The 27,601-nt window shown below is 41.0% G+C and overlaps 1 protein-coding gene across 1 annotated transcript; it reads right to left on the bottom strand.

The window, feature by feature from the left end:
• Positions 1-529: 529 nt before the first annotated feature.
• On the bottom strand, positions 530-4,956 carry tbx3b (T-box transcription factor 3b). The gene is made up of 8 exons (XM_080765392.1): positions 4,823-4,956; positions 4,281-4,626; positions 3,859-4,126; positions 3,505-3,651; positions 3,095-3,171; positions 2,646-2,755; positions 1,985-2,481; positions 530-1,307 (listed from the first exon to the last, which is right to left on the bottom strand). Exons 2-8 carry the CDS (start codon positions 4,571-4,573, stop codon positions 999-1,001), a joined length of 1,701 nt encoding a protein of 566 aa, XP_080621518.1. The 5' UTR covers positions 4,574-4,626; positions 4,823-4,956; the 3' UTR covers positions 530-998.
• Positions 4,957-27,601: the final 22,645 nt, after the last annotated feature.

The following is a 27,601-nucleotide window of genomic DNA, read 5'->3' as shown; positions in this document are numbered from 1 at the left end:
AAATACCTAAAAATTAAATATAGTACTACTTTAGTAGCCTACACTTTACATTACACCACTGGTCAATAATGTAAAAGTAGGCCTACAGGCTCTGCAAAGAATTTGAAATTTCACGTGCACATTCTGATAAAGTTGACTTTGATATGATGTCTCAAATCGTTTTGTTCATGACAAATTTTCCGGATTTCCAATCAGTTGGTTCTGTCTGAAAACAGCCTTAGGCCTACTGTAAAATCCACAATTACGCACGATTCCTTTTTTATTTTGATTTGAAAATGTTAAGAAACAATGGCCAGGCCCATAGCCAGGCCATATTAGACAACATTAATCAAAGGTAGCCGAAATAATAATTTAAGCTTATAATAAATAAATAATTGGCATGCTAGAGCCAATGCGATGAACACACCTTGTAAAAAAAAGTCAATAGCCTATTGCTACCCTACAAAGGCAAACGTGGAAGAAGGTTTCTAAATTAGAAGTGCACATAGCATTTGATTTGACAAAACATTTAATAGATTCTCAATGCATGTTATTAAGGAAGCAGAAGCAATTCGTTAATTTCGTTTGACAAAAATGCACAAATAACTGTCTTGGCAAATCAAATCACATAGCCTACTATAATAAAAAATGTAAAGGCATTTTACAAGGCAACATTTTTCTTTCAAAGATAGGCCCATTTGAAATTGGTATAGTCAAAACATGTGTGCGTTAAATGTAGACCTGTCACCTACTGCATGTTAAGAAATGCATTACATGTTAAGATCAAAATGTATAGCCATATTGGCCAGGGCCTATACAGAATTTGGAATAATACAGTGCTATTTCATGATAGATTATAGGCTATAGGCTACGCAGTGCATGTGCATCAATCACGGAAGTGGCCGTATATGATAACAGGATAGATATTAATCTACATGACTTGTAGAAATTGGACGTAATAATATAGCCTATAGTTGACTTGTTTTCTGTTACGAATGCGTTTCGATTGGGGATGACTCTTATGGTATTGGCAAGTCCACAGGCACCACCGGTTCATTGACATCTGAATCGGGGAATAATTTCACGAATGGTGAAAACCCCTGACACGATGTGACCCCATTATCATCACCGGCACCATCACTGCAACTTGTTGGAGTAAAAGATGCCTGCGGAGACGTCAAACGGTTGTCTGGGGCTTGAGTTGGAGTTGGTGGATATAATGTACTGAAATGTGGACGGGCTCTGACCGGAACATACTGCGCTATAACAGGTGAGAAAGAGTATGGATAAAAGAACAACCCTCCGCATTGAGAGACACCTATCAGGTCCTGTAACATAAAAAAGAAGAGACATTTTCAATCAATTATAACATCCCTATTTATAGTATTTTAAGTAGGCCTACGTATAGAAATACTATAGGCTATACGTAAAAGTCTGGAATTCAAAATGTACTTGATTAAAGTACAAAAGTATTAGCTTCAAAATTTACTTAAAGTAGCACAAGTAAAATTGATAAATTACTCATGCAGAATGTCCCGTTTCAAATTATCAAATGTATAATCTTTTGAAAATTGCATATGGTAGGCCTATATTTACAAGCTCACAACGATCGCAACATAACTTGTATCATCGACTATTTTCACATTTCTGAAGTGGTTTACTCGTTACTCATAACTACAGTTTTCTAATTAAATGTATAAGTAAAAGTAGGTATTTGGTTCTGAGATGTATATATAAAGTAAAAGTAGGCTACTCAAGTAAAGTGCAAATACCTCAAAATTGTACTTAAGTATAGTAGTGTAAAGTAACTCTAAGTACTTACTGAATTACTGTATAATGTTAATTATAATTAATTAATTATAATTAACAGTCATACTGTTGCATACAGTAATTAAGTAACTTCATTACTGTATACAGTAATTAAGTAACTAAAGGGTTACTTTACAGTTTACACCACTGCCTATAGTGCCTATTGTGCTTATGTGATGCTTCACCATGCACCTACCAGCGCATGGTGTTGAAGGCCCACTGGCAACCCGGGCGTTCCTAAACTTCTTGCAAGTGTTGGGATGCCTGCCTGAGCTGCCTCCATGTCCATGGCGCTCACACCAGCTGGCAATGCCCTGCTGTCTATGGCGGCACAGCTATACAACGTCGTTCCTCCAATGTTGACCTGAGCAGGGTGGAAAAGATGGTTGGCGATGCTAAGGTGATTGAGATGTCTGGTTAAATCTGGTGGATAAAAATGGCTGTTTATTCTTTCTCTTTCCATGATGTGTCCCTTCATGGGCTCTGGGTCTGGTGTATGGGGCCGCGCTCCGTGAGTTCTATAGCGGTCTTGTTCAAGGTCTCTCTCTTTCTCTGTGCCATCATGTGTCCAGTCTGCGTCATGCGTAATGGTAACATTTAGTTCCGTTTTAATGTCCACTTGACTGCCAGCTTTACGCATCTCTTGTACAGGGTTGTCCTCGTCGTCTTGATCGCTGTCACTTTCGTGAGCATCTTAAACGCAGAAATAAATAATGATGTTAATATTTGTGTTTGGAACGTGTGTAGGCCTACTCCTGCAGTCATCTATGTAATATAGCATGAATGAACCAATCGACAATTAACCGCAACTTCCATAAGCAAGGCCAACAAAATTCGAAAGACGAAAGTTGTTGCACCTGAGGACTTGGAGTTTTCAGAGTATTCAATTGACGATTCCTTCACTGGTTCCGTTGTCATATCATTCATCCGCATCTCTTTGGACTTTTGTGATGATTGTTGTAGTTTTCTAACAACAAGAATAGAAGAAAGAAAGAAAATATATCAGCTATTATTTCATTTCACATAGCTGCTTGCTTGCTCGTTCGCTCGATTGATTGGTTGATTGATTGATTGATTGATTGATTGATTGATTGATTGATTGATTGATTGATTGGTCGATTGTGGTCCTGCCTGGTGATAAAACATCTAATAACATAAATTAGTAGGCCTACAGGGGAAATAACATAACATTTATACCGGTAAGTGGAATATGGCAACTATAGATTTAAAAGTTTTCTTTAGTCGGGAGAGCAGCAATTATTTTGAGTTTGTGCACAGTTAGGACACGGCAACTTTAATAGCCTACCTCTTTTCTCTTCTCCCGTTCCCTGTATCTCGGAACCCCTTTGCGAACGGGTTGTTGTCAATTTTCAACTGTGTGATCTGAAATTAATAGAAAGAATAGGCCTAACTATAACTGAGTGGAATAAAATAATGCAGAATAAATAGCCTAAATGAAAAATGTCATTATTTTTTAAAGGAATTATCCTGTGTGTGCAAGACTATTTGCTTGACACTTTATATTGTTGTTATAAGCTTAGTGACAGTGACACCGAATAGATTAGGCCAATGTGGTTCAATTTATGCCTGGCCGCGCAGCTACACGTTTTAGTCTACATGTATTTGTTTCCTTTCCGTTGTTAATAATCACAACATTAGGTAGGCCTATTTGAAAATAAACTCTTAATAACTCACAAGTCATTGGTTTACTCTTACCTTGTCATTCTGGTACGCAGTTACCGCAATGAATGCTGTTTCAGAGAAAACGTATGTCCTAAATGTACTGTATGGCAGTTTGAGGATGTCATTCGCCTTTACTACATGAAATCTCGGCTGGTATTTGTGCATCGAGTTGAGAATTGTCTGCCAAAAACGAGAGGAAAAATATATTTATGTTTCATCGCAACATAGGCGACGAGAGTCGAGAGAAGTTATATAATTAAACTATAATTAAACTAAACACAATAGGCCTATAGGTTACAGGCTATATCCAGTGTGGTTATCTTTAGTGAGATAAAACGATAAAAGCTAGACTATATACATTTAAATAAACTGAGAGTGGACACTTACAAACCCATGTTTGTCAGATATGTTGTTTGTTAGTTTCAGTTTATGAAAGTTCACTGCCTTGGACATCCACTGCTCGCCTGTGGCGGGGCTGTCTGGGTGAATGTACATTCGTTTGGGCATTTCAGGATCGGCCTTCCCTGCCACCATCCACCGAGAATTGTGGAATTTATATCTGCAGTCGTCCGCCGCCACAATGTCAATCAATAAAATATACTTGGACTTTTTGTCTAAGCCAGCACACCTGGCTTTAAACGGCGGAAACATGCGCCTGCAAAGGAAGAGAGCAGATTTCAGTTGGAAATGGAAATAGACCAAAGTTATAGCATAGTGTTGATAGCCTATAGACAAACTATACACATTGTAAAACTAATTTAATTAAATTATGGCTTATTATAAAATTGTAATGTTTGAATTTATCCTACCTTCCGGATTTTGTAATCACCATTTCAGTGCCCATTTTATGGAACTGTCTCCAGAGATCCCTTGCTTCCAGATGAACTTTCGGGTCATCCTCTTCATCCGTCTCCAGTCTTTTGAGAGATCTGGGGTTTGCGGTCCCCGTTGCCAGTGTCACTCGTTGTTCTACAGACATGTGGATAACTGGTTCAGTACTGGAATCCAAACAGGAATTCCGTCGGGAAATAGACAGTGGCAGAGATCCACTGGGTGTTAACGCAACAGCTGGGAATAGAGACGGTCCTCCTGTTGCGAGCATTGTAGCCTATACACCAAGTGAGACCCCCGCTGGAAAAGACTGTGCCACCTCGCCTGGGACGCAAGAATCAGAGAAGCTGTCAACTGTGCATCTTCAAATGGTTACACACGCATATTCTGGACACAGCCTGGCGTGTCAGTTTGTAACGTGATAAGTTATCACGTTATAACAAAGGTTTCTGCATGATGTTGGGAAGTTCTATAGTCACTTGACTGCGCTGCTGTATTGAAAGTAATGCTCAGTCATTACCGGTGCGTCTGTGGTCAGCGGTGGAGTTCCCCGAACCCTTGTGCTGCTGCTGAATAGTCGTGTGGTTTATAGGCTACTCTAGAACAGACGCGCACAGCGCGCCTGCTTGCCGTTCGTGTCCGAGGTGATGTGCACATTGACACGTTTGTATTTTGTATGTGACACCTAGCGGTGGGTGGGGTTTCCCTGGTGTTGCACGTCTGGATGTGAAAGCGGCATGATGCATGTCTGACTATTGCATTGCTTATAGGGTCAAATTTCTGCACACTGGCAGATCATCAGATGGTCATGGACCTGATTCAGACTCTCTGGTGCTGAGTTTTCTCATACAGTGGGCCTATCATAAGCAGGCTGAACGAAATATGATGTTACAGACTGTAATGTACAGACTGAACTTTACATAGACCACCACAGCATGGCACTTATAGTGATTTACACATATGTCAAAATCAAATACATAGAAATAGTCGTAAAACATCATAGTGATATATATTTTATTGAGTGTTGTTAATATTGCAAACCTATCGATTATTATTTTTTGACAGTCCAAATAGTTGATTATGCACGGACTTCGGGTCAGCCTCGTGACGTCACTCAAGCAACTTATAGAAATGAACGGGGAGGAAATAAAGTACATAGTGCCGGGGACATAGTAAGTCGCTCTGGATTAAGAGCGTCTGCTAAATGCCTAAATTGTAAAATTGTAAATTGTACATATACACGGATTGTCGGGGAATCTAGTGTCATATATGCACGCATTTGCAGTGCATATGTTTCGCCGTCTTTGGGTGAGGTGAGACCGCGGTTTATAACTCATGACTGTGGTCTGTAGCATCATATTTTGTAATAATAATACTGGCATAGTATTATTGTTTATTTTACAGTATATCATCATCATCATCAATCATCACAGCTTTGGTTCAGGAGGAGGAGGACTAATTCAACTTCTTGTAGCCTATACTTATGCCTGCCCATTATACTGTGACATGCATCTGTCAGTTCACTCCATATTAAAGATTTTTAACAGTGTTGTCAATGAAATATGAGTGATAACACCATGCACCCCCTAAAGACTGGCACGCACATTCGCTTGAGTCTCTAGTGTTCCCACATCATTCCAACACCCTATGGGTGCTCCATGTCCCCGTCCCCGGCACGGTTGCAGCCTTATGACATGAGAACATTGCTGTGGATGGGTTTGCGGGGAGTCTGCTCTGCCTCGCCAAAAGGTCTGCCAACGATTGTCCGGGCTGGATTAAGGCTGTGGATTTGGTTACAGGCGTTTTATTACTCAATGGTGCATGGCAGCCCAGGAACGTCCTAGTGAAACCTCGTGAGTGAGGGCGGCAGGTTCAGGATATGTGTCCACCGCCAACTTTGATGCACACTGTTATGTGAAATATGCTATGAGCTCACTTGATGTGTCAATTTAGCAAAGTGGCATTATTGTTACGTCTTGTCTACAGGTAGAAGAATAAAAATCTTTGTTTATTGCTTATACTGACAATAATTGATCATTTGATTTAATGTCATTAGGCTTAATACCACATATACCACAGTATGTCTTAAATACCATAGTATTTAATCCATCCATCCATCTTCAACCGCTTATCCGTAGTCGGGTCGCAGGGGCAACAGCTCCATGCACCAGAGTGCTCCAGACTTCCCTCTCCAGAGCAACATTAGTGACTTCCTCCTGGGGGATTCCGAGACATTCCAAGGCCAGTGAGTCAATGTGTTTCCTCCAACTGCGCTTTGTTCTGCCCTGGGGAATCCTCCCAGTGGGACGTGCATCGAGGACCTCCCTAGGGAGACGCCCGAGAGGCATCCTATAACCAGAGCACGAACCACCTAAGCTGGCTCCTTTCCAGACGAAGGAGCAGCGGTTCTACTCCGAGGAGATGCCAGCCACCCGTCGAAGAAAACTCATTTCGGCCGAAAACAATTCTGAAATTCTAAAAAACATCCATTGATGTTTGCATGACTTTCATTCTCAGAACATTCTTGCATTTTTAAAGATATTCTTTGGGGCTTTTGTATGCCCTCATTGATAGACAGTAATGTGAAATGGGGATGGAGGGGGTGACACTCAGCAAAGGTTGTCAGGATCGGGACTCGAACCCATGACACGCTATCAGGCTGGATTACCAGCCTAGGTGCCCGGACCACTAGGACGGCCCAGGCCACATTCTTGCATTCTTTGAATGTTTTGGAGACTGCAGTGCTATATCATTGAGCGCTGAGAATGAAAACATGGTGGTGCCATGGCTCTCATTATTGAATAATTATGTTTGTTGCTGGCACCTTTTTATACTCAGCTGTGGCAATTAATAGTTTGGACTCCACCATGTCAAGGGGTAGATTAATAAATACACAAATACATAAATACACCCACTAATGATTGTACAACATTACACTATACAACATTACTCTATATACAACAATATCCTCAGCAACTCTGCCATCCTGACTTGGTACAGCCCAATTATACTGGCAAACAGAACAGCCCTGCTTGGTACAGGTACATGCTTTCAATCATCACTTAGCATTATCCATATTGCACCTCTTATACACATTTCACTTCGTCTATTGCACTCATATATTACACACATTGGACTTGCCAGATTGTCACCTTTCAGTCTAAGCATTCAGTCTCTGCAGGTGGAACTATAGTTAGCGAGTGTCCGGCTCAGCTGGACAGAAAACAACTTAAAATGTTCAGTTAAACTTAATCAACAATAAAACCATGAATGCATTTCTTTACTACGCAAACTATAATGTTCAAATTACACCGTGCAAATACCAAAGTGCTCAATAAATCTATCAATAAATAAAGGTTACAATGTCCATGTGCAAAGGACAAGTAACAGAGGACTTTACTGCTACAGTCATTCTCATTGAAGAAATTAGGACTTAACTGTTATGATACTATACTAAGTACTGCCAGTACTTAGTATAGTATCATAACAGTTAAGTCCTAATTTACAGTACTGTACTGGACTGGACACTCGTCTGGTTCTGACAGACCGGACTTGTGTGTGGCTGATGTTGGTGTGTGACGACCCGGTTGAATATTTTTCTTGGTTCGGCGGCGGACAGACGGACGGGCCCAGTCCGGGAGAACAATAACATGACACCAGACAGTATCACGCTAAGACGCTCACAAAGTTTATTACATTAATACAGCACATATATAGCTTGGATCCTCATGTCCTAATGACGTCACTGACTAGACATCACAATCACTGCCGCAGCACGCTTGACCTTGCTGCTTGCTCTACTCCAGGAGCTGACTATAGAGTATGTCACAGTTCAGGCAGTACACAATACATATAAGTACATACATTGTATAGTTACGTACAACTACATTGTACAAGTACACAGCATGTTGTACATTAACCACTAAACCTATACGTTGACCAGTGTTCCCCTGGAGTACTTGGTCCGATATTTGTTTTACTCAATACTAAATGTCTTTGCCGAAAATAATCGATCTACAAGTTCGCAACGCGAGTCACGCGTTGTCTCATTGCTATTTTCGCAGAAATGTTTGCCGTATAATATCGATGCTAGACTTTATGTGGATTGTTTGGTACAGATAGACATTTTGAATATCCGTTTTCAATCATTTTGTGCTGCCACTATCCTATCCACCTAACTGATGGATTGCAATGGCACCGAGGGCCAATAGCTGTGAAATCACTCTTAGTGTCGGCCACCATCTTGCAGGGTCTCTGATCAAACCCCCAGGATAAACACACTTCTCATTGAGGGGTTACACTTGAATATGCAGTGGGTGGCAGGGCTGCTGATGACCCAATCTTTTTCTGGCAGAGGACAGGGGGAAAACCCTACAGCCCTGTCCGTCAGCCAGACATCAAAGAACCCGGTGGGTAATCTGAAACAGGCCAGAGAATGGATGGCAAACAAGACGCCTGGCTGTTATTTGTGGGGCTTGGCCCGCAAGCTGCGTGTGAAACCTGTCACAGCAGATAAACCCTGCAGATCTTCACTGGGTTACTGCCGATACATCCCTCTCCTCCTCCTATAGGGTGGAAGTGCATGGTGGCTGAAGATGAATCCCCAAATCCAGCCATCCATCGTTGATGAAGACGCTCAACCCCACTTGTTTCTCTGAATTAGAACATCAGCTAGCTGAAATGATCAAATGTAAATGTCCATACAATCTACATGTCTCTGGATATCACCTTTTGGAACATTGAGTTGATGGGGATGAATGAAACCTCAAGCCAAATATTGATTGACATGATATCTAAATTAATGATTGCTGCTGCCCATTGATGGTGTAAGTTATTAAGAGCCTTCTGGAACCAGATGTACTGCAAGCTTTCTGTCATATGGTTATCTGTTTTTGTTTAAAATAAGGGAAGTGTGATTCCATTCTAAGAGCAATGGAGTGTGAAGTATTGTGATATGTCACAAAACACTTTGTCACTGAAGCATGAATAAAAATAAGCATAAACACGCATAAATCAGGCTTTAGTAGTGAGTAAATTGAGGAGGTGTGATAGGCACATTTCAATGAGTGATCAAATATCATAGTTTATGTCACTATGCAGAGATGCCATATGCGGCGCCGGCGTGGAAGCTGACAGTCAATAAAAACATCAAGCAGTAAGACAATCTGACAACACAGATGGCACTTGAGATATATCATATCAAAATATCAGTTAATGCAAATATGCAATGAAGAATCTAGTTGAATTGTATTAATGTATTGTTATTAGGGATCAAGCTCAAAGGGCGTAGACCCCTTTTGTTTTCATGAAAATTCCATTTGAGTAGTTTTGACAGTTCTGTGCTATCGTTTTTCACGAAATTCGGCAATATAGAGGGCTGTGAGGATCCCTCAGGAACTGAAGCTTACACTAATTTGTGAAAAGACCTTTGACCTTTATCTTTCAATGAGTACATTTCGCTTGATCCACTTTTTTGCCTTTTTTGGCCACGTCACAGAAATTGCAAATGCGAATGGAGTCTGAATCGGGACTACAGCGTTACGGGACTACAGCGTTGACAAAAAAGAAAGAAAAGACGTAATCTCCAGTCTACGTACGCCATGTCAACCACACTGAAATGAGCAGGTTCGGGTTGGGTAGAACTAGAATCTAATGAAAAGTTAAAACCCACATGGGCATGGGCAAGCCCAATTAAGCAAGTCCAATGGGAAAGTCCACTTGGGTGTCACATAAAATTATCTAGTTGGGGCACACCTAATGCACACATAGAACCAATTTAAAGCCCACACGAGTAACCCAAGTGTGAAGCATCTGGTGCCAGCTGACATTGTCATATAGGTTCCATATAGTTAGTCCACCTGGGTCTCATATAGTTAACCCATCTCGAAGCCATATGGGACCCGCATGGGCGTGCTGGTTCGGGTCCATGTCTGACTCTGGTTACGGGACTACAGTGTTGACAGACAACCCCTTCAGCCAATCAGTGTGACCAAAAAAGACGACGTCATCTCCAGTCTTTAAAAGCTGGCTGAAACATCTCCAGTTTTGGGCATTTATTTCAGAAAATGTACAAATTTCTTTAAGAACGATAGCACAGAACTGCCAAAACTGCTAAATTCTTTCGGACACAATAAGAGGTCTACAACTCTACGCCCTTTGGCTTATGTATATTGCGTTTAGCTTTTTTCTTTTTGGTCTTGACCCCGTCTTATAGCTGCTTTCAGCTATATTTGTTATTGTTGTTGTTAGTAGTAGTAGTAGTAGTATATAACCACATACTCCACAAAGTTTAATGGACGATGGCATTATACTATGGCTAAGCCATCTTCATCAGGGTATTGAATCAATAGATTTTGATGACTCACAGACTTGACATTATTGACACCACTTCCCAAAGCATGCCTGCCAGGGCAGCGGTGACTCAGGAGGTGGAGCGGCAACCTTAATCTGAATATCTGAATATCATCAAGATACCATCAACAAATCAAATCCAATCATACTTTATTTATATAGCGCATTTAAAACAACCAAAGCTGAAATTTGTACAGGCTGAAACAAGCAGAGCATCAGCAGCGCCCATCGGCGCACAGACAATAAGAACATCATTAAAAAACACCGGCAAATAGTACATAATTGAAATAATACGATCAGGTGCAATTAAATGCCAAAGGGAAAAGGTGTGTTTCCAGTAGAGATTTGAAAACCTCGATCGACTGGGCAGATCGTCTGGGGAGAGGTAGGTTGTTCCAGAGTGCGGGAGCACACAGGTCAGGTCAATACTTGACCACGGACATAAACTTCTACCATGTGCTCATGCAATAACTTTCTAACCCTGACCCTTAAAATACATAGTGTATCGGACTCAATTTTCCTTAATATCCTGATTCCTTGACAGAAGCATACATTCCAAAGAGGTGTAGAGTTGTCAGAAGACTAGAAAAGTGGTATACAAATGCAAGACCATTTACCAAGTTTTTTCCATTAATTTCAGCATGGTATGGATGGACATTACTAGACCCAGGCCCAGCTCATTTATTGGTTCTGGTCTGGTAAGGAAATATGTATTCTTAAATTGTATTTATTTCGTATTAACTTTTTGGGGTCCCTGTGACATCATCATCATCATACATCATCATATATCATCATCATACTGTAATTATGCAAGACTCAACTTAACAGACAGAAATTCTTGGTGCAACCACAGTTTGCAACTTCCAAGAATTGCGCCTTTCTGTCCTGCTTATTAATTATTATATATATTGTTATACAACTTCTGGATGTTAGCGATATGGTGTTGGCTAGAAGAACCTGTGCGGACATGACATCCTACCTTCTTTCTGTATGTATGTTTTGTTCAGCTGCTGAACAAAAATTGTGGTGCTAGCCACTCAGCCCACTCCTATACGCAGCTACAGTATATTTGTCCGTATGTATGTTTCTGAGATGTGCAGTGCATGCTTCCCTTTTGGATTTGATCTCTAGAAGAACCATATACCTTTCGTCATTTCGTAGGCTATGCTGAGAAGAAGAAGAAGAAGAAGAAGAAGAAGAAGAAGAAGAAAAAAGGTTACATTACTCTGGATTTAAATAATACTATCACAGTTGGGATCATCTATATTTCCATTCAAGTCATTTTATTTTTTTCTTTTATAGTACAGAAAAACAAATAAAACTGGACATTTGACTTGACTCACCAATCTTTCCAGTAGCATCCCAGTGTCACAGACAACAACTGATCATGTTTTTCACGTTAAGCCTGTGTTGGTTTCACAGCAGACTGCTTGTCTTCATGGATTGGAATCCTTCGCCATGGCCAGGGTCACTGGAAACACTCCAAACCACTCTCTGGTCCTGCTGTCTCCCTAACACCTCAGATGTTTGGACAGTTCAATGTTGATGAATGGTCTAATGGTAACAGGGATGTGCGACTGAACATATTTGGGCTTCAGAGGTGGGAGGAATGTAGTTAAACAGCAGAGCCGAGGTGCTATAAGACACCGTCCCAGGAGCTGATATCAAATACACACAAGTGTATATGCGCAAAATTTTCATGTGATAGCCCAGAAGTCGGAACATGGATTTAAATACACACACACACACACACACACACACACACACACACACACACACACACACACACACACACACACACACACAAACACACACACACACACACACACACACACACACACACACACACACACACACACACACACACACACACACACACACACACACACACACACACACACACACACACACACACACGCACACGCACACGCACACACGCGCACGCACACACGCGCGCGCACACACACACACACACACACACACACACACACACACACACACGTTTGTACATTTGTTCCAAAGGCACAACTCAGAGACATACAGTATAATCTTATAATAATAACAAAACGACATCGTCATTCTCTCCGAAGGAACTGTCATTACTGTGACAATAATATGGCTGTTGCTTGGCGGTCTATTGTAACCACTGAGACCGTAATTACTTTATTGTACATCAAATAGTGATGTTAACCACTTAAATCCTATTCTTAGTTGACCGGATTCCCAAGGGCTCTGTATTAAGCCCCCTACTGTTTTCACTCTACACTAAATATATTCACTGAAAACAGCCGATCTACAAGCTCACCTGTGTGATTGTGAAGCAGGTGTTGCTGAAAAAGAGCATGCATGCTCAGAGAACCTTCCTGTGATGTTGCAAAGCAATGAGTTGTGAGCATGTAGATCTATACTTTTGCAGAACGTTAGCCCCAGAATAGGGATGCTACAGTTCTAGTGGTGCTATACTGTATGAAGAGCAGGTCACAGAAGATAACCTTTGGCCTGGAAAGCTCAGTGGGTGCTGTGAGGGATATTATTCACAAGACGATGCAAAGCATTCCTCACATTTCCCATACCCTCAGATCCCTCTCTGGAGAGTAAATTCAGACACTGCTCAGAAGTAAGTGTAAAAACAACACACATGATTGGTGATATCAATATAGAATTTTGTGCATCAGAAAATACTAGAATGTCTTAATTTTTATTTTCATATTTGATCTAGCCTAGGGTAATTAATGGAGCAGATAAAGATGATCACTGTAACCTTCAATGTCATGGTCAGTGCTTGACACAGATGCCATGCATTCGTTTGCACTTTGCAGCTTCTAGCTAGAAAATGTAAATGAATGCAAAATGCCTATGACAGCATGATGTTTAACCATCTCCATTTTTGGAAGTTTTTAAGATGAATCATAGCTCATTTGAACATTATACCAATTTGGTTTACGCACTGAGATTTGGCAGTAAATCTAGATGTTTGTGCCACTGATTGTTATTACAAACAGTGCACTGAATTATGGGAAAGGATTGGCAAAGGGAGGACCTCGTATGGTAACTACAATGTAATGGCAGTTTTAACCCATGGCATTTTCAGTTTATCTGTTAGTTAGTAGTAAGGTGGGCATTGCTTTTTGCTTCAAAGGAGCTTTGAAAATAAATACAATATTTTTAGTTTGAGTCTACATAACGTTTTAAGCAAATCATAAATACATATTTTTATCTAGGCTATTGCCTTTCAGGGTACATGGTGCAAGAAGAATGTCAAAATATATAATGCCACTTAGATTACCTGCAAACATAATGAATGATGTACAGAGCTATGCTATCATTATTTGTTTGTTTATCCTAACTTACGGCAGCCAAACAAATCTCCAAGGCTCTTTACTGAAATTAACTATTCAGCAAACACAATGCCCTGGGATCTCAAGTTTACATAAAACAAAGGTTTAAGGTTGAGAAAAAATAATCAATACCGTTTTTCAACACCAACAAGGTTATAAATCACATTTAAGCCAGGATGTATACAGAAAGTGAATGAAAAAAAGGGCTGGGGGAAAGAGGAAGCAGCAGTTCTCTAGAAATCAATTTTCACACATTAGAACTATTAGCTTATTGAAAGGCGAAAGACAGATTGAAGGCTTGCCATTAAAAAGAGCAGTAAGTGTAAAAGAGCTTCTCCACTGATGGCTTTTCTCTGATCCAATCATCCAATGCTTTGTGACTTGCTGTGCCTGAATGTCTCTCTTTTGAAAATTACTTTTTGTGTGATGCTCTCATTTTTTAAAACTCTATATCATTCATAAGTATCACTCAGCCCAGTTGCAATAGCCTCAACAGCCACGAACCAACCAGTAACTTGAGAGGCATGGTTATTTTGATAGCCAGATCTGTCTGGTTGGATAGATTCGGAATTTCAGTGCACACACATTTTCTCATCCATTGATGAATGGGATCGGGGCTAAGGGTACACACACTGATTTAGAATGTATGGTTTTGCGCTTGTTAAATCATTATAGTTGTTTCTGGTTATCTGTATCCTGTTATTTTTTCCTCCTCCATACTTAATCAAAATAAGTTTCCTTCTGGAATAATAAAATCAATATCAAACCTTAAAACATCTCCTGATATGTGGAGAAACAAATGCACCTACTATATGTAGAAAATAATCAGTTCATTGAGCTCAAGATAATAGCAGTTATATATAGTGTTATCACATCAAAACTGGCACTGCTGATGGATAAAACACAAGACTTAATTTGCCACCTTTATTTATCTACACTGTATATGTCTTTACTCTGAATTCTATGCTATAACCTGGACACTGTTGCAATTTTCATTATACTTTACCAAATCTGGCAGACATTGGCTAATTTACTGGAGTAGCTTTTCACTGCATAAGGTTGGCAATATTTTAAGCAGAAGTGTCCTGTTCAGTAGCGAATTTGCTGAAGCCTTCCAAATAATTTCCCACCCTGTCTTACACAGCAAGTCAGTGGGGGTACGAAATTGTATACGGGTAATTCTATTATTTAGTCAAACAGTAAAATAATGCCAGCGTTAGGCAATTTTAGGGCATCTAACCGAGAATATATAGTTATACGCATAGTACAGTAGGTCCCACGACTCTGAGACTTAACAGAGTTCATGTTAACTTCAATTGTAAGATACATCATAATTCATACTGTTATGCAATGTTTTCTAACTTGAATTCAACTACACCAAGGAAGCAAAAATACCTATAAACTGAATATTATTTTGATAATACAGAACTGTATTATAAAAACAAGAATAAAATGATTACAAATGTCAAATCGTGTATCAATTAATAAATTATGGCATCTTTACCAGTAGCATTTATGAGATCACCACAGTGATGAAATATTGACTTGAAAGTGCCAGTGTAACACATCCTTAATAGAGACTAGTTAGCAAAATGAGCTCTTCAATTAAGAAGATGTGTTTTCCTTTTTGTCAGCACAAACAGCAGGGGGAAGGAACAGAACATAAAAGAGAACCAGACACTGTGGTTGGGGAGGGCACCACCATATTTCACCCCTTTGACTGGCCTGACGATATTCTATCAAGGCTGTTGAATTTGAATAGTGTGAATATTTATGTCCAGAGGTGTTTGCCTGAGCTTAATGTCTGCTGTCTTAAAGGAGATAAAGAGGACAGTTAGTGTGTCCTATAAGTGGCTGTAGATTAACTGAGGCTTGTGCTGCCAGAGGAAGCATTAGGATCTCTTCATTATGCAATCATTCTCAAAGTAAAACACTGCAGCATCCGTCAGTGTTGTTGTGGTTAAGATGCTCACATCCGGCGCCACACACACCCTTGCAGGCTGAGGGTCACATTTTGCCTGCAGTCTATATCGCAGCGTTATGTCTCAAGAGAAAAATAGAAAGAAATAATTTAAAAAAAGAACAGAGGAAGCTAAATGTGCTGATACATTAACATTATTGGCCTTACAGCCATGGCGTGTAATCTATGCAGGATTAAACAATGGATTAACATATAGCAAGCTACTACTGCAACTGCAAGTCCATGCAAATGTCCTTGACACTATAGTGCACTATAGTGCATAGGGAGGAGTTTCACTCAGAACGGGTTATTCTGGTTGCCATTTTCCTGCCTACCAGTAGGCTAGTAGGTTATAGTAGTAGGCTGCGAGACTACATTTTCCAGCCTCACTGTGGAGACATATACCATTGTAGATATAAAATTAAATAAACACTGTATGGTTTGGGTGTCAGATGACAAAATAACATAACCTTGATCCACAACAGTAATGGGTCTGCCCGGTCTGTTTTTATACTCTAACTTGTCCATTCCACCGCAGGCCGTCAGAATTATGCTTCCATTGTAGCCTTGCAGTGCTTTGACTGTCGGAGATATAAAATAATTAAATACACGCTGTATGGTTTCTTTGATTTGGGTGTCAGCTGACAAAATAACATAACCTTCAGGAACATTCCCAAACACATATGCTCTGCTCTCTACCTGTCCTCAAACGAGCATGACAGTGTAATCAAAATAATAATGGTCAGATCGCATACAGACGGAGATAACACGTTTGACTGATCACTCGTCACTCTCGTGGTGTTTTCCCCTCTCCCTGGATCCATAAGGATATGTCCACATGTCTTTTCGTCAAGTAAGATGTAAAAATTGAGAACTGTTTTGACGTGAGGGGAGGGGAGGCGGCTATCAGATCAGAAGACATTTTCTAACGGCAAGTTAAAGATAGTAGAGAGATGGAAGATGGTGTATACTGCAGTGACAGCTAGTGTACACACCAGCGTCACTGACAAGCAAACTTACGAACTACAGACTGGCAGCCAAGTAGCCTAGCATCCTACTAGGTATGTAGGCAGGAAGATGGCGCCCAAATAAGCCAAAATCCTACCGAACGGGTCCCTCTGCTCTCCCCCTATAGACTTTATACATGCTGTAAGTGTAACCAGCTTGTAATGTTTTCACTTTTGGCCCTGCACATTATGTATTAGGGAGATTACCATTTTAAAAGTAAACACTGGGTATTATTATGGCCTTACAATGCTGTTTCATAGTTTATCACAATATGTTGGAATGAGGCCATTGTTAGTTGTCTCATAAGGTGAATATGAAAGCCATTCATGACATGATAAAGGAATAAGTTAAAGTAGTTTCATACTGGGAACCACTTTGCTATAATAAAGATAGGAGAAATATTTATTGTACTTTTAATATTGCATTTACTGGAGCGCCTCGGGCCAGGGGTCTATATGCTAAGCCTCCACCTATTTCCCTCTACACCAAATACTGTACCTTTAGCCAATTTGCAAGCTCACAAGTTCACAACACATCACAATGCATGAGCTTGTAGTAGATCTGCTATTTCTGCTGAATGTTCACACAAGAATAGGGACACTATGGTGCATGAAGTAAAGTGTAGCTTTCTCATGAAAACGTATAGCATATAAAACTTGTGTGATGCAGCGAGTATGGACTACAAAACTTATCACTATGCACTAACGCCTAGAGTTTCTGGTCATGTACTGTAAAACTGACGCCCATCATTCCCATAGGCAACATTCGATCCCAGTTGTTTACATAGGAACAGGTGTCGCCCAGTTCAATAAAGTTGTGATTTTAGAAAGCCGAGTCTGTGACCGGAGTCTGGAGATATCACAATATCTCCTGACCTTGCGGATATGGATTACTGTGCAAGACTGCACAGCAGGAGCAGAAAGCATATGCTTTGCAATCCTGTACACTCGTAAGCAGACCTACGATTTATGACAGGCAGACAGCCACTAAACTGTATGCATTGGTCTCAAAGGTGGATTAAGGGCAAATACAAATGGTGATATGTGGGTGTCGAGAGATGGGCGACGGTATTGTTTCAAGTTTCATGTCCAGCTGGAATTGTGTTGGTCTTTTGGACGTATTTGACAGACATTCCCATGGGAGGCTTAGAGTAAATACTTAAAGTCACTCTAGTCACTGCTGGATCATAAACATACGATCTATGGCAGTCTTAGCACCTTCAGGTTTGCATGCTCTCTTATTTCCTATGTCACTCTCTGCTCCTTGTCTCAGAGGAGCCATAACGTCTCTGAGAAGACTGCATTAGTGTAATTCCTCTCGGGATGTTGACACAATGACACAAGCCCGGTGGCGCCAATTAGTTGTCAATATTTGGCTTTGTCCATTAATCGAACGTCCCAGCATTCTTTATTTATGTGACATGACAAGGATGCATGCGAACAAGAGCACATAAGAACTTAAGAAGCCAAGTCAAATGTAGTTTAGATCTGTCACTATACTACATCTAGCCTACTTACTTACTCATACTTAACTTAGGTATGTTACCTGCATTTAAGGCATTATTGCTTTTAAATGAATAGGCAAACACATACAGTATAGTTTTAGCATATAGGCCTGTATGGCAGACTCTCCCTGGAGACTGGAGTTCGATTCCCCCTCATGGAAGATATATTAATAGTTAAAGTTAGTTATTGATCAATTAACTGCCTGGTAATGGCATACTTGGATGTAAAATATTAAAACAATATGAGTTATAATTGTACCACTGTGTTTGTGACTTACTTCTCTGACCTTGGTTTTCTATACTGCTTATATTTACATTGATATAGTAGTTATGATTGAATTGATGAATTTGGATGAATTCTTTCCATCTAGATGACCAAGTGGGGTCTGGGGTCCCCCAGGGGCCCTTTAGGGAGTTCCAGGGGGTCCACAGCTAAATGATAGTTTTCATTTGTACACTCTCAGAGTTAAATTAACATTGAATATATAAATTGGGGGACCCAGAGATAGAAATGCCATTAAATGGGCATCCGTAGACTAACGCATGTCAAACTGGGGGTCCTTGAAATTAAACGGGTTGAGAATCACTGCTAGAGCCGTACAGAAAATCTTCTCTTATGGGGGGTCCCTGGCATACATTTTCAAATGGGGGGGGGGGGGGGGGGGGTATGAATATCAACATCCTAATACATCCTTATACTGGGGGGTCAAATTATGACAGGCAATTCCTGCTGTCAAAATATGACCCCGTTGCTGTCTCAAGCCAACTGAGCAATCTGCCCTCAACATTTCCAGCCTCCCTTATATACCAGGTGAGACCCACCCACAATGATTAGTAATTGGACCATCTACTCAAACAAGGTCAAACCTAACCCATGAGATACTGTTCTATACAGAGATGCAGAAATTGACTAGAAAAAGTGTGTGTGTGTGTGTGTGTGTGTGTGTGTGTGTGAGAGCAACTTGGCCTGTTGTAGCACCACCATGAGGCTGATTTGGAAACTGTCAAGTGGCATTTCTTCCTCAGCCTATAGTGGGAATAGCCTGCACGGCTTATGCACGGCTTGTGATATCCGTGGATATGCACGGCTTAGGATATCCGTGGATACACTGCCATATGTCTTCCTTCTCAGAATGCATTTCTTTCATGTGGATTCCAAAGGATTCGATTTCCCAAAAGTTGCGTAACTGATCTGACAGTGCCTGTTCCTCTCCGACACTGATGTGCATCACTTCAATGTCCACAACTTCAGTTATGATATTTAGCGTGGCGACTTCTTCTTGCACCAGCCATCCAAATACACTTTCCAGTGCAACTAGTCCTTCATTCAGTCTCTCCATTTTTCCTGTGACCATTTTCCAATATTGGTCTCCGCCAATTAGGACTCCCAATTCCACTGCATCCATTCCTATGACTAGAATTTCGCCCGCCTTCGGCGGGCTCATCCCAGTGTCGTTGCAGCGCAATATGGGAAGAAGGAAATTGCAGGAGTTGACAGACTCCACTTCATGTTTCAGCTGTGTTTTTAAACTCAGTAGTGTGCCCTGCACACAGCGCACACTCGCAATTGCAGCTGGAGGGCGACGCGACACACACACACGCCCACACACACACACACACACACACACACACACACACACACACACACACACACACACACACACACACACAGAGCGATGTGTGGATAAATCAGAGATTTGGGAAATGTGTTCTGAATGGGCCTGAATATATGTGTGTAGTGTCCTTTTGTGCACTTAAACCTCTCCAGCTGATCCAAAATGCCGCAGCTCGCTTGGTCTTCAACCAGCCAAAATTCTCACATGTCTCCCCCCTGCTCCGTTCCCTCCACTGGCTCCCGGTCGCTGCCCGCACAGAATACAAAACTCTGATGCTGGCATTCAAAGCAACCAAAGGTATGGCTCCCCCATATCTTGCAAGTATGATCGAACCCTACAAACCCTCCCGCTCACTCAGATCAGCCAACGCAGGGAAGCTGGAAGTACCCTCACTAAAAACGCCGGGACAACACTCCACACGTCCCAAACTCTTCTCCCTTCTGGCTCCAAAACTGTGGAATGCACTTCCCATTGCAGTCAGAACTGCAGCATCACTCCCAATCTTCCGCCGTAGTCTGAAAACCCACCTTTTCAGACTCCATCATGGCCCATAGCACTTACCCCACCCCCTTAGATAGCAATTCTGTAGACTTAGATAGCATTTGATACAGTCTTATAGCATGTTATGTAGACAGCATAAGTGCATTGTATGTGCTATTGTCATAGCACGTCATAGTACATATGTATAGCATAGTAGTATAGATGTATAGCTTATATGTATAGTTTCATTATAGATATTCCACTGTTACTTTCTTAGCTTACGCATGTTTCATGATAAATGTTTTTATGTGATGTATACCCATGCTTTTTTGTTCTTGCTTAATGTAAGTCGCTCTGGATTAAGAGCGTCTGCTAAATGCCTAAATTGTAAATTGTAAATTGTAGGCTGCAACAATGATTTCATAAAGTGTAGTTTAGTTTTGAACAGGCAACTAATGTAGTGATAGATTAATTGAATGGGCCTGAATAGATAGATAGATAGATTTCTTTATTTTTGTGTCATGCACCAAAGGCGCCCAGCCCACATGGGCTAATTGGGCTTACAGGACACACCATATCATTGCATTGAATATTGCATTGTGTACAATAAACAGATATGTTTTGTTGATATTCCCTTTTTTGTTTTTACACAAACAAAACATTCTGCCTTATTTCCCACGCCCTGCATAAAAAGTCTGCCAAAGCGCACACTCGCAATTGCAGCTGGAGGGCGACGCGACACACACACACACACACACACACACACACACACACACACAGAGAGCGATGTGTGGATAAATGACTGAGATTTGGGAAATGCGCACGCAAGCACAGAATGCACGGCGTGACAGGATTATATAGGTCACCCGTTTTGGTGTGACACACACGGCTTCCACATTTAGCTTCATACTGGTTGAAAGTGTCCTTCCAAAAATATTTTTTTTGCTCGAAATTCTTATTCACAATGACATTGAGTTGTGGTGTTGTTTTTAGGGTAATTGTTGCATAAGCGCTATTTCGCACTGGAGTCCCGTGAGGCGGGCCATCTCACTCCCCTCCCCTGTGTCTGAAGCAGCTAGCATGGAAGCTATATGGAACCTTTCCCTCCGAGTGCACACAACCATGCCGTTGTCCACGCGTCCATCCGATAGCTTTTAATGTAAATGTCCCATCCACTGAGCAAAAGCAATATAAGCGCCTTATTCATTAATTCGATTCATTTGGGTGTGGGGCTGTGCAGTGCTGTGGGCTTTAAATTGTGACGGAGGCGAGCTGCTGCTGCTGTTCGACTTCGAGTCGCTGTCTATGGAGCAGTATAGAGTAGGCGTGGCGCAGCATTAGAAGGGCGCAGCAAATACGACATTGAGGGGTAGAAACCATCCCGGTCGCGTGGTTGATCTAACGCGTGTGTCACTGTGAAGGACTGGCCCCATTAAGTGAACGTAGTTGGCGTAGTAGACGCCAACATGACGATTCTGACGTAGGCTGTAGAGGTTGAGCAAGAATAGCGTGTTTGAGAAAAGTAATATTTAAACAGTAAATAAGACATTTTTGGCGAATGCAATGTAGTCTATATGTTTTCTGGGAGTGTGGCGAATTTATTTAGCATATAGAGATGTCTGGTAAAAGTGTGGTTTGGTCGGAGAAAGCTGTTGGATAAACGGCCATGTGCTTATGTACCCCTGTCTATTAGGGTAGCAGGATGGGCCTGAATAGATAGATAGATAGATTTCTTTATTTTTGTGTCATGCACCAAAGGCGCCCAGCCCACATGGGCTTACAGGACACACCATATCATTGCATTCAATATTGCATTGTGTACAATAAACAGATATGTTTTGTTGATATTCCCTTTTTTTTTTACACAAACAAAAGATTCTGCCTTATTTCCCAGGCCCTGCATAAAAAGTCTAAACTCAGTAGTGTGCCCTGCACATGTAGTAACGGATGGGTTATAAATTATTATAATACTGTACTGCACTCCTTAGTATTGCACTGTACTGTAATGTTGTCCTCTGTACTGTACTTTACTGTACTGTACTGTACTGTACTGTACTGTACTGTACTGTACTGTTGTTAGTGTTGTTATTGTTGTTTTTCTTATAATGATTATTATTATTATTGTTATTATTATTACATGCATTATTGTTCTGATGTGAGCTTGTTTGTAAATGAGTGAGTTTACAAAGAAGTTTATTGTTATTATTATTATTATTATGATTATTATTATTAGTATTGTTATTGTGATTATTACATGGATTATTGTTGTGATGTGAGCTTGTGGCTGACTGACTATCTAGAAAATGAAAACATGGCACTTCATTTAAAATAGGTTACAGACCCCTGTTATATGCGCTTGTTTTGGGATTATTTTTATAGACCTATTTACTTGTTTCTATGAGACATGGCAACAGCAGCGAAAGGCATCCACGTCTTTCTCTTGTGAAATGCTGAGATTAGAAACGACCATAATTATTTCATTTCTCAACCTTAAAAAATAAATAAAGACATCTCCATAATCCTTGGGAAGTGTGTGTAGCAAAAGTAGTCGGCATTGTCATGGTTGAAAGTATTCATGCAACACTGACGCTGTAAGCTGTGTGATGCTAACGCGCTAACACCGTTAGCATGGTCTGTGTTGGTGAAAGGGAAAAGGATAGATATGAAACTACTGGCCAAAATAAATGTCATAAAAAGCACAACACCTAAAATCGGAATGTGATGGTGACCTATTGAGCACAAACAGACAATCATGATTTGCTTGCTGGACCTATAATTAATTTATGTGCATTACATTTCCACCTCGCACATATAAATCAAGCCACAGTGCAGTCAGAGAGTAGTTCACAGGTCACACACAGGAGCAGTGAAAGGGGGAGGGGACTTGGGATGGCAGTGTAGAGTAGGCACGACATTGAGAGGTAGAAACCATCCCGGTCGCGTGGTTGATGTAACGCGTGTGTCACTGTGAAGGACTGGCCCCATTAAGTGAACGTAGTTGGCGTAGTAGACGCCAACATGACGATTCTGACGTAGGCTGTTGAGGTTGAGCAAGAATAGCGTGTTTCAGAAAAGTAATATTTAAACAGTAAAGAAGACATTTTTGGCGAATGCAATGTAGTCTATGTCTTTTGTGGGAGTGTGCAGGTTTTATTTTGCATAGAGAGATGTGTGGTGGAAGTGTGGCTTGGTCGGAGATAGAGCACGAATGAACGGCCAGGTGCTCATGTACCCCTGTCTATTAGGGTAGCAGGATGGGTGTTTTGCAACCAAACACATACATATTCAACGTTTCTTTACCTATAACTGGCAGGTTAAGTGCTCTGGAAATATCCTCTTTAATGAAACTGTGGAGAGCCGTGAGAGAACGGCCAATCTTACGCAAGGAACGCATGACCCCCCAGAGAGAGAATCAAGAGAGCGCTCAGAGCGCAACTGGGAGAAAAGAACGGAAAAAGGAAAACCTACAGCGGCGCTGCCTCGACAGCTGCATTCCATGCTGCGAGTTTCAGAGATCTGTTGTGAAGGTGTGAGTCAGGCCTAAGGGCCAAGGCCTCACTCACACGACACACACGCAAGATCGACACACTTGTGTCCTGTGTCTTCTGTGTGTTATGGCCGCCTCAATGCATTTCCAATGGGAGTCACATGGTTTCATGACACAACATTGTTGCATGGCTGTCTTCTGCCCTCCCCCCCTCATGCAACAAGGTTGTGTCTTCAAACCATGTGACTCCCATTGGAAATGCATTGAGGCGGCCAAGACACTCTCAACATGCAAGACACATTCATATTGTGTCTTGCGTGTGTCTTACGTGTGAGTGTAGTGAGTGAGTTGCCGAGATTTTGGGTACTGAGACAACATGTAGTACAGGAAGGAATTGACATCACAGCCACTTTGAAATATTAAATATAAAAAAATACATATTACACACAAAGAAATGCCAGGAAAGTGTTTCTTGTGTCCTAAACATCATTAAAATAAGATCTGGTTGCAAAAGGGGTGAAGTGACCCTTTACGGTGTTCATTGTTTCGCATAGCCTAAATGTTTTGCAATATAGGCCTACATAGGCATTTTCCAAACATTATGAAAGCAGAAAAACATTGCAAGGGGTGATCAATGACTTCACATTAAATGGTATTTACCACCGCGCACACACACACACACACACACACACACACACACACACACACACACACACACACACACACACACACACAAATATTATAAGCTAACTTTGGCTTCATCTGAAGCTACAGGCAACCAATTAATTGGCAAAATAGTGCTATCACAAACTAGCCAACCTTTATTTTGAAGGTCCTCCGTCTTGGCAATGAATGTGAATGAAAGCAGACTATATGAAACAAACAAGCTGTCTGTCACACTTGACTTTCAGTGCAGATGGAAAATGGAACTACAGAACACGGGTACTATACTTTGGTCCGACATACCATTGGTCCGATCTACTACCTACCCCAAACCCTCACCCATAACTGCGAGTACGGGGCAGCACACCTAAACCTAACCCCCAACCCTATCCCGAGTCGGACCAATGCTCCTTCGAACCAATGGTATGTCGGACCAAAGTATGCTCCTGTTTCCTTGATTTAGATGCATAATGGAACTACAGAACACAGGTTCAGTGTTCGGTTTCCTTGATTCAGATGCATAATTGAACTACAGAACACAGGTTCAGTGTTCTGTTTCCTTGATTCAGATGCATAATGGAACTACAGAACACAGGTTCAGTGTTCTGTTTCCTTGATTTAGATGCCTAATGGAACTACAGAACACAGGTTCAGTGTTCTGTTTCCTTGATTCAGATGCATAATGGAACTACAGAACACAGGTTCAGTGTTCTGTTTCCTTGATGCATAATGGAACTACAGAACACAGGTTCAGTGTTCTGTTTCCTTTATTCAGATGGATAATGGAACTATGGAACACAGGTTCCGTGTTCTGTTTCCTTGATTCAGATGGATAATGGATCTATGGAACACAGGTTCAGTGTTCTGTTTCCTTGATTCAGATGCATAATGGAACAACGGAACACAGCTTCAGTGTTCTTCAAACAAAAGCAGATTTTAGACTTTAAAGGTCTATTCAGTGATTTGACTTAATTCAAATATAACTTATTTTTTTGTTGTGATATAGTCTGTGCTGACCATATAAGGAGTTCCTCCCTGTCCCCAGTTAACCCCTGGGGGTCAAAAAACCCTAGGTTTCGTTTTTGGCTAGGTGGCCAAACCTTCATCCAATCAGGATAGAGAGGGGCCTTGGTGTGTGTGCTACTGCTGTTGGCCTGTTGCACGTCCCCCCACTGTAGTGCGTGCATATACACATCTTTCTACCGGGGCAGAATCACTGAATGCTCCTTTAAAAGACATTTAGAACAACGAAAAACAGGCCTGTATTCCTTTTGAACGGAACACAGCTTCTGTGTTCTGTCTTCATTTGGTTCTGTTTACAAGAGAAAATAAATAAATTAAACTGAATAATGAAAAACAAGCCTGTGTTCTGTTGATTCACTTTAGGTTTAAAAAGTAAAACATGATATTTTCTTGTTTTCTCAATTTTATTTTGAAAAACAAATTATACTTTAGTACCCTGACCATAAAGCCCTGAAGGTCAACCATAGAGTTAAAGTAGTTAAAACAGAACAAATTGAAATATTTATCACATGATCTGATTACTGGATTATTATGCCCCTCAGCCCTCAGAGAAAAACAAGCCATGACATGGCATAAAGATAAAAGGCTAGTTCAACTGAGCATTTGGGGAGAACCTGGTACTTTTCCCCCACCTTTTATTACTTGCGCAAGCAGAGCGCGCAAGTAATAATTTCGCTTGGTCTCTTCAAAGTGACAGCCAGTTTTTTTTTCAACCACATTACGTCATCACATACATATACACACCATGTACTCTGATCCCAGCTCTCAACGATGACGTAATGTGGTATCTGGTCCCAGCAAAACAGGCACAGACTTGCATACATAAAAACGGTTGAAAAAAACTTGGCTGTCACTTTTTGGAACCAAGTAACCACAGTATACTGCTAATCAAATTACAACTACATACTCTGTATGTAGTTGTAATGTGATTTGTAATTTGTAAATCTGTGCCTGGTCTGCTGGGACCAGACTACACAGATTACCATATCTCTTACGTCATCACTGAGAGCTAGTCATACATATACACACCATGTACTCTGGTCCCAGCTCTCAACGATGACGTAATGTGGTATCTGGTGGGACCAGATTACACAGATGACCATTTATTTTACGTCATCACTGAGAGCTAGTCATACATATACACACCATGTACTCTGGTCCCAGCTCTCAACGATGACGTAATGTGGTATCTGGTCCCAGCAAACCAGGCACAGACTTGCATATACATAAAACGGTTGGAAAAAAACTTGGCTGTCACTTTTTGGAACCAAGTAACCACAGTATACTGCTAATCAAATTACAACTACATACTCTGTATGTAGTTGTAATGTGATTTGTAATTTGTAAATCTGTGCCTGGTCTGCTGGGACCGGATTACACAGATGACCATTTCTCTTACGTCATCACTGAGATCTAGTCATACATATACACACCGCATGTACTCTGGTCCCAGCTCTCAACGATGACGTAATGTGTAATCTGGTCCCAGCAAACCAGGCACAGATTTGCATACACATAAAAACGGTTGAAAAAGACGGCTGTCACTTTTTGGCACCAAGTAACCACAGTATACTGCTAATCAAATTACAACTACATACTCTATATAGTATAATGTATATGTATACGTATGTCTAGTCATTAGTCATTGCTGGGACGGTGCATACGCATCGGAAAGGCTGGGACGGTGCATAGGGCGCAAAGTAACCACAGTATACCGCTAATCAACTTACAAATGACATATACATAGAGGCAGAAACTGAGATTTGACAGTTTGTAGCGGTTTGTAGCGGTCGAAAGTACTTGCACGCTCTGCTTGCGCACTAGTAGGCCATTTATGGCCTACTAGTGTGCAACAAGCAAGTATGCACT

This window comes from Protomyctophum bolini, assembly GCF_963924005.1.
Source record: "Protomyctophum bolini genome assembly, chromosome: 6".
Classification (NCBI taxonomy): domain Eukaryota; kingdom Metazoa; phylum Chordata; class Actinopteri; order Myctophiformes; family Myctophidae; genus Protomyctophum; species Protomyctophum bolini.
Note: the sequence above shows the minus strand (reverse complement) of the source record. Positions and strands in the feature narration are given on the sequence as shown.

Excerpts from the sequence above, each read along its gene's own strand:
- tbx3b (XM_080765392.1), bottom strand. The coding sequence starts at position 4,573 with ATGCTCGCAACAGGAGGACCGTCTCTATTCCCAGCTGTTGCGTTAACA. Across the intron at positions 2,756-3,094 it reads AACGGGAGAAGAGAAAAGAG|AAAACTACAACAATCATCAC; the intron begins GTAGGCTATTAA and ends TCTTGTTGTTAG. Across the intron at positions 1,308-1,984 it reads GCCTTCAACACCATGCGCTG|GACCTGATAGGTGTCTCTCA; the intron begins GTAGGTGCATGG and ends TTTATGTTACAG.